At 41.6% G+C, this 18803-nt stretch overlaps 1 protein-coding gene across 2 annotated transcripts; it reads left to right on the forward strand.

The window, feature by feature from the left end:
* Positions 1-159: 159 nt before the first annotated feature.
* Positions 160-18570, forward strand: LOC125879181 (transcription factor MafG). Of its 2 annotated transcripts, none has more exons than XM_049560846.1 (3): positions 160-330; positions 11012-11084; positions 11880-18570. In XM_049560846.1, the coding sequence occupies exons 2-3, from the start codon at positions 11049-11051 to the stop codon at positions 12330-12332; spliced, it is 489 nt and encodes a 162-aa protein (XP_049416803.1). In that variant the 5' UTR covers positions 160-330; positions 11012-11048; the 3' UTR covers positions 12333-18570. The 2 variants fall into 2 exon arrangements, with proteins under 2 accessions (XP_049416803.1, XP_049416804.1); XM_049560847.1 differs by lacking the exon at positions 160-330 and adding an exon at positions 630-1091.
* Positions 18571-18803: the final 233 nt, after the last annotated feature.

Genomic DNA, 18803 nt, shown 5'->3' on the forward strand with positions numbered 1-18803 from the left:
GTTAGATTCACTGCTGTTTCCCAGCCATCTAGCAGTTCTCAGCAGCCACGGTTTAACAATAGGTGGTATATATTTGGTTAAAATGTTTTCTCCTTGTGAGGAAAGAAGATCCTTCATGAATGAAGGCACGTGACCAAACACGATGACGTCTGGCTTCGATACAAGAGAAAGGAATCAACAAGGAGAGCACGAGCTGGCATTTGGAAGCGCTGTCGCTTCTGTCAGTTAAACCGACATTTAACCGTGCCTCTCATGTCCGGTCACCGTCTTGTCGGTGTAGAAAGAGGACCTTGACGGCACCGACTTCAGAGGGCGTCATTTTCAAGCCAGGTAGGTCTGTAAACCCAAACAGAGTCGGTGTTGTTATGCTGAGTGTGCATGCCTTCGCCTCGCCGCTGACAAGCTGGCCGCGGCTAGCTTCATGGGCTAGCATACCTAGCTTCTTACATCTATCTATGTCAAGTCGGCTCAGTTTATACCAGGATGTGTTTTCAAACTAAGAGTATCCGCATCACTCCCGGTGTTAAACGCACCTTCTTTGAAGTGTTTGGTTTTATTTTGAAAGCGCATACCGGAAATGCTCGTGTAGCCGTTGGGAGCTGACAACGGTCAGGTTCCTACTATGCTGAGATGGCAGCTAAGCTTTTGTACACACTCATGAGCCGCAAATAAAACATGTCATTCAGATTTGGGGTTTGATGTAGCGTAAAGGCCAGCTGTTTGGCGCCTAAATGGTGATATCCCCGGTGGAGGAATGGCGTGTGGTGCCGTGTTGCTTCAGTTATAGTAGGAAAGACTGAGCACGGGGATTTCCTCGCCTGCTTGTTTTGTAGGCGGGGAGTTGTTTGCCACTTTCACAAGCAGGGCGCTGAGAGGTTGGAGACAAGAGTCGAGGAATGTCAAAACTGTGTAACTAGGCTGCTTTTGTGAGAAACAGTTTGCCAAGGCGTCGCGTGTGCCTCTGTATCACATCACAGCGCTTCTTGCTGGTTTGTCAACTCATGCGCTTCTTGCTGTTCAAACCTGCTGCTTCATCACCTCGTTGTGGAGAGGAGCAAGAGCGAGCCGAGGCAGCGGTTTAGCGAGATCAGGTTGGTTTCCAATATTTTCCCCTCATGACATTTCTGTCAAACATGAATGTGATTTTGGAATCTGGGCAGTGTGTTGTGCTTTTGTGCAGCTTTTTTTTTTTTTTTTTTTTTTTTTTTTTAAAATGCATGCATGGATTTAATCTTTAAGGGAATGTAAAGCATCGCTTCGGATTGAATTGGTTCACCTGAAGTGACAATTCATTTAACCGGTGGTTAAATTGTAACAATGGCAGTGCCAAATCAAACCCGCCGTCCTTGGCTTTAATATCACAGCCAGGCAGTTATTTGTTTTATTATCATACCCAACAAACAAGCAGCGGTATTTTTTTATATCGTGCTGAATCATCACAATGATGTATTTAGACGTTCCTCAGAATCCACCCCGAAATATGGCACCACCGGACAAAGGTCTGCTCGGTGGATAAGGGTCGATGTTTATCACCACGCCGCCGTTAATAAGGAGATGGATCGAAATGGTGCTGATCTGTCGTGCAAGTCAGTCATCAAGCCATGAGCATCAAGTGATGACCATCATGCATTTATCAATAGCCTCATCTACATTCAGCTGAGAATGTGCATTTTATTGCAGTGCTGTCATGCTACATCAACAAACCAGGGTGTGAGTACATTTAGACTAAGTGCTTAGATGTCAACTGCGATGTCAAATCCATTTAAAAAATGCATGATAAGCAATATATTATGCCTGTGTTGTTATAATGGAGTCTTGCAATGAGTGGCTGTTTAAATTGGGTCATGTGTAATTATGGGATATATGGGAAGTTAAAAACAACACCTAATGGAGGTAGAATTTGAGATAAAAATGTCTGTGTGGGCAAAAATATTTTGGTGTGTGTGTGTGTGTGGCATGCTGTATAGCTTTATATTTTTGTTATTGAATAGTATGCTATGGAGTACCAGCTTGCTTGTGATATTATTTAATGCGGTATAACACTCAATTTCTTTTATTTTGGGCTGGCAGATGCTCTTGTTTCCCTGTGTGTGACATGATGAAATTTGCTGCCTATTAGAGTGCACGCTTATGGAGGGCAGGTAATGAATTATCCATGGAGAATCTCTGTGCAATTTGAAAAGTCACCTTGGAAACTGTTGAGCATATATAGGCACGGCTAAACAGATAGAAGTTGCCCATTCTTGCTCAGATATCCAACTTATTTCATCATCTCTGTTCATGCGAGCAGGGCATTGAAGTGTGTTTAGCAGACAGGCCAGCCCTACATCAGAAGCTTGGCTTCGCAATAAAGCGTAATGCCCATCTCTGCCTTTCTCTGCAGGTAACAAGAACAGATGAGGGCCCATATAAGAGCCCGATGGGGCTGGCAATAGTGTGCGGATGGAGGCAGGGAGTGGTGGAGATCAGCTCTGAGATTTATCGCCTCTTGTATTGAGGTAGCGACGATAAAATAAGGCTGGATACCACAGAGGTGAACCGAGTGCACAACTCATACCCAGTGGCGTTGCTCAGACTGGGCAGGCGGCGGAGGGTGGAAGAGGATATTTGAGGTTGATGAAACACGAGGCAAGACTTTGCACAGAATAGAGTACACTCTGGCCACCAACACCTCTGTATGGCCAACACAGCTGTGCCTTGGGAATAGTTACGCCTATTCAGGACAATTAATAGCCTCCAGAAAGGAACACAAATGTGGGATTTGTCCACAAAAGTGCTGCTTAAGCTGCACGGGGAAATGGGAATGCCTGGAAGGAAGGGAGAAAAAGATCAATATAGTTTTTTTCCCCCTTTTTTTGCAATAGGGAGGGAATGGTGGTGATGAAACCTCTTGCAAGTGTAGTGCGGATTATGATTGCTTAGCGTTGCGATATGCCCGCTCCACTTCTCAAAGTAATACTTTCATCCAGACAGAGTAGCAAGTGTGTTTGATGAATTTCTGTTTGGAACTTGAGTTCGACTTGGCATGTTCATTACTGCTCTCTGTGTGTTCATAATTTAGATTAGCCAATATCGGACAGAACATGGAGAGCATAAGCGTGGAGCCGTGCACTGGCTGGTGTTTTTCATGTAACCTACTTTTATCTTGGCTGATTAATGTTTGAGACGTATCAGTGGTGAACTGACATTAAAAACAAGTGATTTAACCGTACCCATATTTGTGTAATAGGCCAAGTTAAAATGATACTAGTGAATGAGGCAGGGAAGAAACAGTCAGTGTCAGTGCATTTTTGAGGAAGCTATGTTCTGATATGTTCTCGGCTGGATATGTATAAAATTTTCTAAGGAGGTTAAAGATAGCGAGACCTTGTTCTAAGATAAGCAGTGTATAACCCACATTGGAAAGGAGCTCAGGCAGATCATTAGAGTACGGTTAGTGCTGTTTTTATTAGTTCTTGATTAAATTAACAGATTCTTTGTAAATAACTGTGGGTTTCCCAAATAAATGCCTGCTATGTTTGTACCTGATTAAATTATGCCCCACATGCAACAGGATCCAGCATTCATATCTTTTTATTACTTGCTCTGTCTAGCCAATATCCCTTCACTGGCACCAGCAGACCATTTGACAATAATCTAAATTTATGAATGTGAGGTGTTTATTATTCAGAACTTAAAACAAATACAAAAGCAAAGGGACAAAAATAAAATCAATAAAACTGTCCTTGGACAATCTGTATTGCTGAATACAGAGTTGGGTTCTTTATTTAATAGTTTACTCAATATTTACAGAGCAGGTTGTGGTTCATTTTCCTTTTAATAATATTGCAGCTCATCTGTGGATGGACACAGTGGGTGCTTTTGGGATCAACCTTGCGACCTTACTCTTACAAAATGATGTTTTTAACCTTCAGACCATTGAACCATCTTTTTCCCTTTTCCACTGTCTTTGATATGTAATTGATTTTTTTAATTTGTTCAAGCACTCGAAGCTTGTGAGGGAAATATGTGAGGAACTGAAAGGGGGGTTACATTGACAACCTGAGTTAAAATTCCTGGTACTGATCGTGTGATCACATATTCAGACTGCATTCTGGAGTGACGTAATTGTAATTTTTTTAATTTATTTTTTTTGGACAACCACATCAAGTGTGAGGCTCCATCAAATATCCTGTGGGCAGACATCATCAATCACTTGCCATAATTTGAACTGAGTGGTGGCAATGTTATTAATAGAAATTAGCATCTTTGTTACTTCCAGGTAATAACTCTGGCTAGCCGACTGCATTTGAATCAAAGCACTCCCCGGGAAAAATAAGATGATAAATTTGTTTTCTTTCTCTTTTTTTGTTTGTCAGTGATGCTGCTGAGTTTGTTTGATGGCCTTATCACAGAGTTGTGTTTTAATTGAAGAGAATCCACCTCAAATCATAGCTATGCAGTTGTACCAGTGAAGGACCTGAAATATTTCAGTTTTATTTTACTTTAAATAGCATTTAAAATGTGTCGAACTGCTTTAGTTTAGCCTTTTGTGCTGTAAAGGCTGCCTTGTTATTGTCAGGTCAGAGCAATATGCATTTAATATGTATGCAACCAGTGTAGTAAAGCTCCTGGATATTTTGCCAGTGTGTGGGTTGCCTGCAACCCTTACTTCCTCTGCCAGTGCAAGGCCGAAGTATCAAGAGCTATTCTCTTCCTGTTTAATCAAGTCCTCCAGGCAGATACTGTGGAAGGCCAATGGAGTCTCTTCTCCTGTCATACCGCTTGTACTAACAGAGCAGCACAGAGAGTAAACAGCAGCTACTGAGCTCGGAAATATATTTTGTATGTATCGAAACATTGGTTAATGCAAACCAGTCTAACCCGAATCCCTTTAAATAAGCCTCACATTATCATTGACTTCAGAAATACGAAATCCCTTGAGGGAGGTGATTCATGTTTTCACTTTAAACCACATGAACTGGATGCAAATTCCAGACATAAATGTACCACATGTTCTTCTGCATGGTATAACAAACTAGCTCCCATATGGGACACTTTCAGTGCCAGTGTTCATTATGGTACATTATGTTATGGTGTCTATTTTCACCTTGTGACAAATAATCAGTTATCAAATGTGGGGTTTTTTTAGCACATGGCATATAATGTGCCAAATGAATGTTACAAAATATCTACAGACATTTAACTTTTTCTGCTTTCACCATCTACTGTTTGTCTCCATCTTACAACCAGAATTTCTTTATACTTTGTGATCGATGTCAAATGGTGACACACATTTTGGAAATTAAACAAAATATTTTGACAGGAACAAATGAGAGAATTACCACACGTTTAGATAATTACTAGCTAGAGATCCTCCTAATGACTCATTTCTCTGATGCTGAACAGAAGGTTAAACTTAGACTAGTCTAAAAGTAGGAAAGCACTCAGAAAACAGTCAAAATTGGGCCCAATTTAATCTTTAAATTTAAACATTGTTTTAAAAAATATTGTATACGGCTGAATATTGCCATTTAAAATCGTTCATCACATTTTTAACAACCAAATCAAATTTGAAATGCTGCTGAAATATGTTGTTCTCAGCTTGGTGCATTATGAACAATGCACATTATCCTACAAAACATGACAACAACTTACTGAATAAAATCAAAACACTGCTGAACCACATTGGATTTACGAGATTTGAGTTTTGTCCAACTTTTACCTCCATACCTCTGTTGTTTTTGTTTTTTAAATCTGGCGTTAACATTAATAGATGCTCGTTTTTTACAAAGCATTTAACCAGGATGACATGACATTTCCACACACAGTATGTCAATATGTAATTTAAATGTGTACATTAATAAAATATCGATAAGTTTAAGTTTAACCAACTAGTAGGCCTATTTCTGGTGCTGACTAGCCAGGGTAGCAATGTTAAATTGAGTAGTCAACTAATCGTGCACATCCCTACTATAAACCCCTACAACATTTTGCTTTAATCCTGAAAGGCTTTTTCAGGTCTTCACCGACAGTACGAGGGGAAAAGGACACTCCTTCTTCTTCTCACTAAATCCTGTTGTTTTACAATGCGTTTATTTCATCGCTAATCTGTTGATCATAGTGTGTTTTGATTTAATATCATAGTCCTTGTCTATCTATTCATTTAGCATGACTTAATTTGCAGGTAAGAGCAATATCAGTACAGGGTAGAATGTTTGAGCAATCATTTAACCCTTCATGATGGTCACACAGTCCCTCCAAAAAGCAGGCATAAGATTTTGGTTAGCTGCTATTTTAGCGTTGCCCTGAACTTCCACTGGTCAACAGTATAGGCTTAGTATTTCCCCTCTACTACAAGCATATCACATTTCCCTCTGAAAGCTGCTGAATGATTTCCCCTCTCCCTCTTTTTGTCACTCTTATTTCACGCTCTGAATACTTAGTAGTTAATAGCTTCCCTCCCCTCTTCCCGTCGTACCTTTCTCTCACACAGACACACTCGCACACTGTGTTTTCCCCACACACAAGTTTACACCAGTCTTCCAGTAACTCTTCCAGAGCTATCAGAGGAGTCTGATTTTTAATTTGCGGTTAAATGGCGCCCAACACATGCAGCCTGCTTGATAATTGACTTCACTCAGCTGAAGGGAGGAATGATTAGATCTGAATATCTAGACAATCTTTTTCGACTCCGAATTAGAAGGGAGGGAGGGAGTAAAAGTAGTGGCTCCTCTGATCAGGCAAGAAGTGGTGAGAATGGCTATTTATGGCAAACAGGGTGAAACTGTTGGCTCTCTGCTTTCAGCATCTCAATAACAAGCAAGCACAGTGTAAATTAACGAGCTAAACAATAACAAGAAAATGCTGACATTTTTTTTTCTGTCACACACTTATCTCATCATGTGCTTTTCAGTATCTTTGTGGTTATCATCATTCTATTTCCTGTGGAAAGTCCATGATAATGGAGCGAGAGGCTACAAGTCTCATACATTATTGATCAGGGAAACTGAATAGGTGATCATACTGATTTCACATTCGGCTCACTTCTTTTGTGTTGTGTTAATCGTTTAATATGTGCAGGCTTAGCGAAGGCAATCGAAAATGGTGCTGAACCAATGTATCATTCAAGGCCTATGTTAAATTTGGGCCACAGCTCCTAACTGTCTTCTTCAAGCTGTACAAACCTTTACAAGTCTGGACGAGGAACAGCAAAGGAACGAAATTTAAACTAGGAATATGAGCAAAATGAGCCACATTGTGCGTCTGCTCTTTTGGAGTGAAATGCATTGTTTGGTGTGAGATGATATTCAGCTGTTAGTTTCACAGAACTGAGTTGCCATTGTTGGATGCTGCCTGTGCTTTCCTGAAAACAGTCTTTCATCAGCATGCACCTCCACTGTCTAGTTTTATTCACTTCATTAGCAAGCTGCCAGTGCGAAGTGCTAGGACGCTTCTTTCCAAGAAGTGATCATGACAAGTTAAATGTATATGTGCTTGTGTGCTTTTGGTAATCTGTCGGCGCATGGATACATGTGCATGCGATTAGTTAACGTGATATGCAACCCACTGTCATGTCTCAGTAAAGCCCGCGCCCCGTTAGTCCTCCCTAGCCATGTTTAGTATTCAGAGAGCAGGCGCTGTTGTAATCTGGATTCTGAGGCAGGTTGCTGGGGTTTTTGTTTGCTCTTATGGCCCTGATAATCTTGTTACACCGCTGTCAAGTGGAGCTGGCTCTCCCTGCAGCCCTGAACCACCATGCATGCCACCTCCAGTACCAGAAATCCACCCCCCCTTCCTCCCCCCTCGCCGCCCCCACCAGCCTACCGCCATTTTGAGACAGCCGTTGATGGAAGAGCCTTGGATGTATCCTTGAAGAATCACCTCCTGAGCATCTTTATTCAGCCTCCCACCCCCGCCCCTGTCTCCCACCCCCACCTTAGGCGGTGAACGACAGTGATAAATATTCATCAGGGGACGCAGTGCGTGGATGCTGTAGCCTCGGTTCCCCCTCAACAAAGGGTCCCCCAGCTAATGGTGTCCATCCTTGGCAGCCCCCCTGGAGAGATCCTGTGGAGGGGATGAGATCATTAAAGCATGACACGGGCTCAAGGCCGGACCTATCATGTCACATCAGCATTTATCCCACCAGTCCCCCCCCCCCCCAAGTCTCAACCTAAGCCGACCCCACCTTCACGAGCTGCCCTCTATGGATTTAGATGAACACAGACAGCTTTTGAAGGTTGGCTGGGTTGCTCTCGTCGTGTTAGTTCAACTTCACAACTTCCTAATTGGCACCTTGGTTTTGGTCCTTGCTGAGATCAGTATTTTTTTTTTTTTTCTCAACCTGTTCTTCTCAAGCTCCTCTAAATGTGTCGATCGTGCATTTTTCACAAGGCTCTTTGCGCTCACTCTCTCTCTTTCTTTCTTCTCACCCTCTCTTTCCCTCTCTCTTTCTCTGTCCGTCTCCCTCACTATCCCCTCCTTCTCTTTCTCCGGGTGACCACACTCAGCGATTTCTATTTCCTGTGGGTGTGATGTCTCTCCTCCACAAGCAATCAGCTCTGATTTGTCAGCGTTCTTCCAGGCGATTCATAAAAATTCAGCAAGCACCTACAAAAGACGTCTGTGTCCCTGCGCTTGCTCCCTACCTCTGCTGCCCCTGTGCTCCAAGCTGCCGCATTTGTCTCCTGCTCACACAAAAGACCTGAAATCATTACTAGGAGGTAATACATGTGTGCGAGGAAGACATTGGTGTCTAGTGTCTTCCATCGTGACTCTTGAAAGGGTGAACCTATCAAAATGCAAGGGCATTCTGTTGCGATTAAATTAGCGCAGCAAATCTGAAATTTTCCTCACATATCTTTAACAATATAGGTGTGTTTTTCCTTTCTTTTCATCCCTCTGTGTTTGTGTGAGCATGCCTCTTTGTCTCTGTGAGGTATGACATGCCTGGTAGTGGAAGGGAGCAGCTGTGCATTGGACCTTGTCTGTGTTGTGCTGCCATGCCCTGTCATTGGTAGCCGTCTGTTGGCAGCAGCCTGTGCTGGAGGGTTGCAGCCTGGGCTCAATCATTCCACAGTGTCATATGGTGAGCTTTCAGCCATGCCAAGCCGTGCCTACTATGTCACCCTACACAGCTGTGTGACAGAATACGCCTCTTCAACCTGGACAATGTGCCATCTCTTTGCATTTTCAAGATTCCAACTGGTTTTTGAACAATGTTGGGTCTAGGCGGCTGAGGGGGAACTGATAGGCTTATATGAAATTTGGAAGAAGCAGGGCTTTTTTTTTTCTACTCTCATCTCAGTAGCTATTAGTGGAGTACTTTCCTGTCTATTTGTCCATTATCTGTGCATCATCAGGCAGACCATTATCCCATTATGTTTTGCATCTGTGGTCCAAATGCTTACTGGAAATGAGTCACCACAAAGGCCGGTGAAAGGTAGGTGTTACTATCAGTCAGCTATTCATAGCCAGCCCAACAGGGATGAAAGTATCACATTTAAAAAGTCCTCCGCAGAACGTGAAAGGCTTTTTTTAAATGGGCATCTGCAGCGCGGGGAAACATTGCCGTTTTATGAGGAGCCAGAGGACTTTTTGAAGTGAAAGCATCAAGAATGCGAGTCACAATCTGACCTCATGTTATGTCCCCAGCCTGTGTGATAGTGTCGTATTCAGGTCATTTTTAACAAGCGTCTGTCTCTGCCTGTTTGGCTCAGGTGACCAGTCCACCTGTAGCACCCTTTTGTTGCCATGGAAATATCCTGGCCATCTTAGTGCACTTCAGAGCTACGACTCATCTCTTTCTTTTTCTTTTTTTACCCCCTTCCTCGCTGAGCTTCTTTGCACACATCATGCATATACATGATGACTATCTTAGTGGGCGTGTAGACTATAAACACATGCACACACTGACAGTAGTTCTTTTTAGGATTCCTTCTTTTTTTTTTTGAGATTCTTTTGTTTCCTGTTTTGACGCTAAAAAGTTGTAAGAGCCCACATGCATTTGTTTATGTGCTCAGTACAAACACACACTGCTGGGCTGTGTAAATCAGCTTACAGAGGCAATGTGCTGGCTGGGCTGACTGTGGTGGGTGCCTGTGTCGCTGACACAGCATTTACTGTGTGTAGTGTAAAGCACCCAGGGCCACAACTGTGTGTGTGTGTGTGTGTGTGTGTGTGTGTGTGTGTGTGCGTGTGCGTATTTGTGTGTGCATACTTATCCTGTGGCAGAGCTCACACGGTGAAAGACACCCAGCCTTCTGTCTGTCTGTCTGTCTTAACACCAGTAGGTTAGATTTCTCCTCTGCACAGCTTCCTTTGGTCTTCCCTCAGTACTGACATGACAGAATAAACTGCAGTGCAGCCCTGTTGTTCTGGATGGTAGCTGGGCTCTGCAGCAGTTACAGCATATCCCCTTTTCATTGATTTATGGGATTATAGTCTCACACCAGCCAAATCTAGACAGGTGTGACTGTCTAGACTGGATAGCTCATACAGTAGATGAAAGTCTGCCCTGTGTCCCTCCAGTGATATATTTTAGCTGAGGTTGTATGTACAGTAGAGAGGCTGAAGGCTTTGTTTTAGTCCATCCGCATCCTCTGCTGTTGCTGCTCTGAGAGGCTGCACTTAACAGAAGTGACTCTTGAGCTTTGTTTTCCAAGAAATCGTTGTGAATTGCTGCCAGCCAACTAAATGTCATCCTCCTTGTGACCTGCCACATTGCTGTTTGAATGCAGCGCAGGCTTGGAGTGAGAGACCTATGTTGGAGGGGGAAATGCATACCGCCAAGGTATTTGTTCATAGTGACAGGTGCAGTAATGGTCCAGGTACCACTTGCTGAACAGACTTGGCATCACTTGCAAGGAAGTCATAAGTCCTTGACCCACTTTGTGCCTTGTGTATTTGAAGGACTTTGTCATGCTGTAGCATCTTTGCCAGAACATTTCACAGAAATGTTCTTCCTCTGAGCTTGTTTTTTTCTGGTGGTATTGTTCTGTGTACTGATGGTGACTTTTCTTACCCACAGACCAACCAGCAGTACAGGTGGACGCGGCTCTCGTGGCATGACTACCACAAACAAGGGAAACAAGGCCTTGAAGGTAATTAGCATGTATGACACAGATTTAATTTGTCAAATTGCAAGGGTTGGGTGCTGAACTCGGTACTTTTAAGGGAACCTACCAAATTGCATCGGTACTCGCAAGTACTGATTAACATTAAATCAGTCAGTGCCAAATTTCAGTACCTAAGAGTGCACCTGGGTGAAAGGGCTGGGTTCAGACAAGACGCCGAAGCACCGCGAAGCACCCCAAAGCGGGAAGCTGCCTGTGGAACTCCCTGGCCGGCTTTGGGATGCTTTGCAGGGGAGACAACAAAACTCCATAGAGCCGGTAGTGCTGTGAAATGCCCAAAAGACGGGAACCCGGCCAGGGTGCTCCATCGGCTTCCCAGTGAGTCAAACCTACTCCTGCAGCACCAATAGTTTCATTCTATCTGACCTGCTTTCTTTTTATTTTAGAAATAGCCTAGTATCACTTCTGTTTGTGATTGTGGTTTTTTCAATTTACATTCTTATTTCTCACGTTTATCAGTTGTGTCTAAACACAGAGACGAGCAGACACATACACACACATGCACACACACTCACACACAGGAAGCAGATAGACAGAGATTAAGCTCTATGTGTGATTAGAAAAGAGAAGAGAAGCTGAATTGCTTGTTGACTTTAGCTTATTACAGAAAGTACCAAGAAACAGTACTGTTTGGTAGTGGTACTGAATTCAAGGTGAACTGGTATCGGTTCAAATGTGAATGGTACCCAACCCTACAAATTGTGAAAAAGTCAATGTTAAATGCCAATATAAAGACCAACACTTACTAATCCCCATCCCCAGGTGAAGCGGGAGCCAGGGGAAAATGGCACCAGCCTGACAGATGACGAGCTGGTGACCATGTCAGTGCGAGAGCTGAACCAGCATCTACGAGGCCTGACAAAGGAGGAAATCCTTCAGCTGAAGCAGCGGCGGCGTACCCTGAAAAACCGCGGCTACGCTGCCAGCTGCCGGGTGAAGCGTGTCACCCAGAAAGAGGAGCTGGAGAAGCAAAAGGCTCAGCTGCAGCAGGAAGTGGACAAGCTGGCCACAGAGAACGCCAGCATGAAGGTGGAGCTGGACGCTCTGCGTTCAAAGTATGAGGCCCTCCAGAGCTTTGCTAGGACTGTGGCCCGCAACCCCGTCGCCTCAGCCAGGGGACCCATGGCCTCTGTCATAGGGCCCCTCATCCCTGGTAAAGTAGCTGCCACCAGCGTCATCACCATCGTCAAATCCAAAACGGAGGCTAGGTCGTAGTAGCAGAAAGGGCGGGAGGAAGATATTCAAGACTAAACTAGTCAGTGCATCGTAACATGCTGCAAGATTACCTGTGTAAGTTCTCTGTTTTAACCCTTGGCACTAACACTAAAAATATGCTTCCCAAATTCACTCTTAAAGTATGACTCAGCAGTGGTTGTCTAAGAATGACGAGGTATTGAAAATACTGAAACGTTTTATTTAAAAAGCAGACTGTGGTTACAAATACTCATGAAGGGAATGCTGGGTAGAAAAAGTACAAAAATTGAATCAAATTCAGACTGTTAATAGCTTGTTGATTTTTGATGAGGTACTGTGTGTGATGTGTTTGTTTCCTTGAGGCTGAGCTCTAAAGATCTTTCCGTCCTAAAAATTGGCATTTATAGAGTCTCACAAACAGTAAAATAATATGTTGTAGACATTAGTCCTTGCCCCTGAAGCCCTTTGCCTGTTATTATGCACTGACTTAAATTTGGATGAATAACAAATGGTCACAAACTCTTGGTGTGGATGCTACAGATGTCTTCATAACAGCCTGACTAACCCAAAACTAGTAAATTAGTCAAATTTGTGATTTTGTTGGTCGTCTGTCAAGAACAAGCGTGAAATAATGCTCCCAAATCTAGCATTCATTTCTGTTTATCTGCGACAGGCTTTAATGAACTTGTCATTATCAATATGACTGGTAGATGCAATAATATATGTATGCACTGAAAATACAAAGAGGTCTTGCATATTTATGGTTAAGTGGAAACGTTAAAAATGATCAGCAGTTCTTAATGATATTGTTCCAGAACTGAGTGCCATTCCAATATGACAAGATTCTTCTACAATATCTGAATACCTGAATGTTATAACAGTAATATCCTCGTGTTTTGTGGGGACGGTGAAATCCACAGACATTTTGAAACATAATTTTTGCTCATAGAGAAAATACGTTCAAGTTGTTTTGTTTGAAAGATATATATTGCATTTTTTGTAATTACTTGTTGACAGGGCCGTCAGATATTTCCAAAAGAAAAATCTTTACACAAGCTTTACTGTTTGAATTGTTAAGGTGTAGAAAACTTTGTCTAATGTTGAGTTCTTGGTTTTTATTACTAGGTAGATTACCTTCCATTGTTTATAGAAATACAGATAACGAAAACGTAAAAAAAAAAATCCTGTGACATCTTTTTGCAATTGTACCGAAAGTGGCTTACTATTGAAGTCTGATAGCTTTTTTCTAGTGACTAGGCGCGTACTGTGGGGTAGCGCGTGACGTGATGTGTAAGTGACAAGTTGGCAGTGTCGTTCACTGTATAGATGTCAATGCTGTGCTATTTAAAACAAATCTGTAGAGCTAAACTAGGTGGTGTAAACAAGGTCAATTGTCTTTGTGCGTATTGGCATCTGTGATATCCTCCGCTTCCTCGGTGTTAGTTACAAATCATATTGTCATCAAGAGTTTACCACATTGAGCCATGTAAGACAGAATTGGGTGGAATCGCATTAGTGACTTTTACCTGAAGCTTAAAGTGATACTGTCATTGCAGAATCTGAATAATGTTTCCACTTGGTGCTGGATGCCCTCTAAATACATCCTCTGTAACCTGGTAGTAAACGACTTCATTGTTGGGACGATTTCATCATTGTATCCATTCCAGCCACTGAATTTATTTGAAATAGATTGCAGGAATAGAAATGAAAAACCCTTCAAATTTGACAGACTAAATGAAATGTGAAGTGAAACGTCCAGTGTGTAGGATTTAGGGGGATAAAATGAATATGTTAAGTTTTTTTTTTTTTTTTTTTAGTGTATAATCACTTTAAATAAGAGTTGTTGCGCTTTTGTTACCTTAAAATAAGCTGTTCATATCTAAATAGGGAGATGTTGCATCAACACGTTTCTACAGTTGCCCAGACCAGACAAACCATTGGCTCTAGCTGGGGCTGTTCGTGCTTTCGCGTTGGCCACCATAGTTAGGGGCCCCTCTGTGACACGTTGTTTGGAAAAACACACATTTTTTAACATGAAATTGCTTCCCAGCTGGCACCAGATGTCATGTGATGTTAGAAAGACGTTGGACTCTTTTATCAGACAAATGTAAAATTTTGGTTGGAATGAAAATCGAGTTGACGATTTCAAATGTCTAACGTTAGAATTTCACTTTGTGTGGACGTTAACATTATTATGTTATTCTACATTAAGTCGCCATCAGCGTGAGACATTTGGAAGATGCTGGATTTTGGTTATTTAACAAAACTTACTACCAACAAAATATTAGCATCATCTGTTGTCAGTAATCTATGTGAAATTTAGGGATGCACGATAATATCGGCACATTATCTATCGGCCGATATTGGCTTTAAAATGAAACATTGGAATTGTCCAACATGCAGATTTTTGCCAATATGACAAACCTATATATTTTTTTAATTGACAGTTAAATGATACAGCACAGGTAGCAAAACAACATATCTGAAATATATACAAGTATGTAAGTAGGAACGAAGCAGAAAAGGTATCTCACGTGCTTGTAAATGACAATGAAAGGGCCATTAACCAAAGACAACATGTCTTAAATGTTTATGATTCAGTTACTAACTTTTTGGTGCAAAAGCACTTACAATATAGTATGAAATGCTGATACCCAGTGTGAAGATAATGTTCACAATCACCATAAATTAACCATTAACCCAATACGTTTGTCATTTGAGTCTATTAACAAACTGTTAGGAATAAAACATACTGAACAATGAAACAATTGGGCCCACAGATGTGTTACTGTTACAGTCTGTGAAAGTCTATGTAGTAGTTGAGCTCAGAGGAGTGAATCCGTGTGTTCAGAGTTCAGTAACTTACGACACTGCACTGTCCTGTCTAAGGTAAATCTAGGAAGCTGCCTAACAAGGTCCTTCGCAGAAAAAAACACTTTAAAATCTGAAGACTGATGCCAAAAAAACTACGATGTTAAAGGATGAGACCTGCAGTGCTGTGTTCTGATGTGGCGTTATCCTCTCTTGATCCAACAAACAATGTAAACTCAACTGGTAAGCTAGCTAACGGTTAGCAAGATAAAGTCCACACTAGTTGGAGGCTGCCAAAGCAGCTAGCTAGATGCTAGTGGGCTAAACCATCCACACAATTCTTCCGGCATGGCACTTTGTCAAAAGTTTTTTTTTACAGTCATTCCAAGACACTGAGCAAAAGCCCCACAATCAGCATGCTCCTGTGCTTACAGTCAGCTCTTTTCGGCTCACTATTTAGTACATGCTACCGTCTCTACCACTACCGACAGCTTAACAAGCAAATTAACACCCATTCAGCTTGAACTCCACTAAATAAACTCTGCTTTACAAATTTCTTTAACCACCACCAAGGAAAACAAAAGACTGTGAAGTCTTATTTTTCTTATGGCTTTTCAAATTTTAAAGGGAACGTTCTTTATAAATACATATAAATCAGACAGTAAAAAAATAGCACTATACAATGTAAACACAAGTAGGCTACATGCTACAGGCCTACAAAAATGAAAAGACATGTAAAAATAAAGAAACTGGGTGCAAGCATACAGATAAAGAGGTATATTCAGTCATAGATTCGGAAAAGAAAGATGCATAATTTTCCATTATATATAGATATATTGATACCAGTAACGGTTATCAGCCAAATGAGATTGCGTATTGCATATCAGATATCAGCAGTGAAATTAGGATGGGTTTACAAAATCCAACCAAATATTAACGTCTAATGATGTTTGAGGCCAGCTGGGTGTACTCAGTGTTTTTACCAGTTTAAAACGCCACGTTTGTTTGTTCTGGAGACGAACAGACCTCTGTGGATAATTTGACCCCCCGTTAAAATCTCCTGAACATCTGTATCTTAAATTTTCAGACAGAGACACATTAGCAGGTGCTGGGCTAGCGTTCCTTTTGCAACAAGCCGAACAGCATCAGAGAAACACTGATTTTTTTTATCGTGCTTTTTTTCAGTGTTTTTACCTGTTTTAATCCTCTGGTCCGTTTGTTTTGGAGAGGAAGAGACATTCGCTGATAATTCGGGTCCCTGTAAAAACCTCATGAACAATGAACACCGAAGGAATTCTAACCAGGAGGAGTTTCAGCTGTTTACAATCTGCATCCTCACAGCTAGATCCCCCTAAATCTTACACACTGCTCCTTTAATACTGTTTTTTTTCCCCTCTGAATGTTGAGAAACTTCCTCAATACTCTCACTAAGATTGCATCAATGAACTGAACGGGTAACAGGCCAAATGGTGCAGCATCACTCGTGTAAATTTCCCCACTGGACTTCAGATTGTCAGATTAAAAGCGGTAGGGTTTGGCTGAGGGTTTGTATGCACTAAGCTCCTGCTTGTTTTGCTCAGGACAAAACAGGTCACTCTAAAAATGAACAAACCATTCTAGATGAGAAGCAGGGGATGGCAGCTCTATTCAATTTTTGTTTTCCTTTTTTTTTTTTTTTTATAATAATAAGCATGTCATAAAGGGCTTCAATCCACACTCAGAAAGAGACACAGCAAGACCACGTAGAATTACAATCAACAACTGCTGCCAGCAGCCGCTCCTTCTGTGCCAAGTGTCACATCACTCTCCTGGTCCTCTAAAACAAAACAAAAAAAACCAAGGAATTTAACAGTGGAGCGGTTTTACACCTCAAGGTGAACGTAGTTGTGTAATGACGTTAACCGAATGCACTTCATCCGGATCTCACTCTCCTGCTGGTCAGAATGTCTTATAGTGTCGGCGAGGTGTTAATCTGCGGTCACTCTCAAAGCTACGCCTCAGCAAAAACTCCTGGGTGCTGGTTATACCGTCTGTGTGCAAGTATCCTATCCTCAACATGCTTAGCTATCTACATTGACTGGTTAACTGTGGGAAAATATATATCTGACTCTTGACATAGCCCAGTATTGATGTTGGCGTCCTTATTGCTGTGGCAGTCTTGTGGAGTGAATCTTTTTTCGTGTCAAGTGTCTTTCAAGGTGTTCGAGCGGCACCGCCGACCAATCTCTCGATCTCCGCCAAGAGATGACGACTCTCTCTTTCTCACACATACAGGTGTATAGTATGTAGCTACAGTAGGTATTAATGACCATTGTGAAAAAGTGACCCTTAATATGCAACTCAGTGGAAAGGTGTGAAAGAGTAGATGTAAGAGTAATCAATATTGTCAAAGTGACTATGGTCTGTTATTTAATAATTCTTGCTGTTTTGTAGGTTTTTTTTGTAAAGATGTGTTTTTTATTTCGCCCTCAGATTTTGAATCCCTCAAAGGAAGCGCAATTGGCCCTTGTTTATCGTAGCTAAAGCTGTAGTAGTGTACAGTGCTTCAAAGGAATCATGGGACAGTTGCACTCAAGCCTTACTCACTAATTACTCTGGTCTCAAATTGGCTGATTCACCCGGAACCATACATTGGACTTGGATATCTGACTGAAAGATAATGCTATTCTGTAAACGTCTGTGCACTGAGTGAAATGGATGCTACAGTAGATTCTGTCACAAGGGCCACTTGCAATATTTTACTTTCTTCGGTGTGCGTGCGAGCGCGTGCGTGTGTTTTTTGTACGTTTGAGGTTCCTCTGCTGCTACACCAGTCATTAATGCTCGTCGTTTGCTGTAGCATCATCCACGGCGTTTTCTGTTCTCATTACGTGTCGAGTGTGTATTTGAAATTGATCTTAACACTGTAATTTGTTCTGCAGATTTCTATTTTAATTGGTTATGGCTTTTGTTTTCTTCTTATTTTGTTTTTACAGGCAACATGTTAGAGAGGATAAATAACAGCACTTGTGTGGCAGTTGAATTTAATAGCTCTCAAGACATTGGCTTTTTTTTTTCCCATGAAATTATGCTTTGAAAACAGTTGACTGTGCAGGTTTCTTCCTCTTACTCTATGGAGTGGGTCTGTGTTTCAAAAGTATAAAAATCTGACTAAAGCGAGTAATACAAAGTTAATTATCTGTTTTTGTTATTTTTCTGTATGGGTTGTAATAAAATATTGCAGTACTTTGTATGAAAACAGACAATAGTTAATTGTAACTATTTATAAATTAAATTATTGTACTTTTTGCAATCTGTAGATAAGTACTATGTATTCATATATACAGTAACAACTGTGGATTTAAACGTGATTCTCTGAGGTGTCTAAGTTATTGATGTATATATTGTATGTTTGTTGATACAGCTTACTTTATTTTCTATAAGACCAATAAAATGTTTTGAAAAAGGATACTACTCTGTCTCTTTGGAGGCTTTTAAACACTGTTGAAATGGGGTTTTGTCATATTCTGTGGCGTCATTGACCCAGTTTGATACTTGTAAAAATAAACTGGCGGGGAAGGCTCTTTGCCGTCCAGGGTGGGTTTTAGAAGACAGCGATCATTTAGATGGCACGATTTCTTTTTCTGTGATCCAAAAAAAGCCGTTGGGCGACCCACTTTGGCTAACCTCAGCGGACATATT

Source organism: Epinephelus fuscoguttatus, linkage group LG19 (assembly GCF_011397635.1).
Source record: "Epinephelus fuscoguttatus linkage group LG19, E.fuscoguttatus.final_Chr_v1".
In the NCBI taxonomy this organism is placed as follows: domain Eukaryota; kingdom Metazoa; phylum Chordata; class Actinopteri; order Perciformes; family Serranidae; genus Epinephelus; species Epinephelus fuscoguttatus.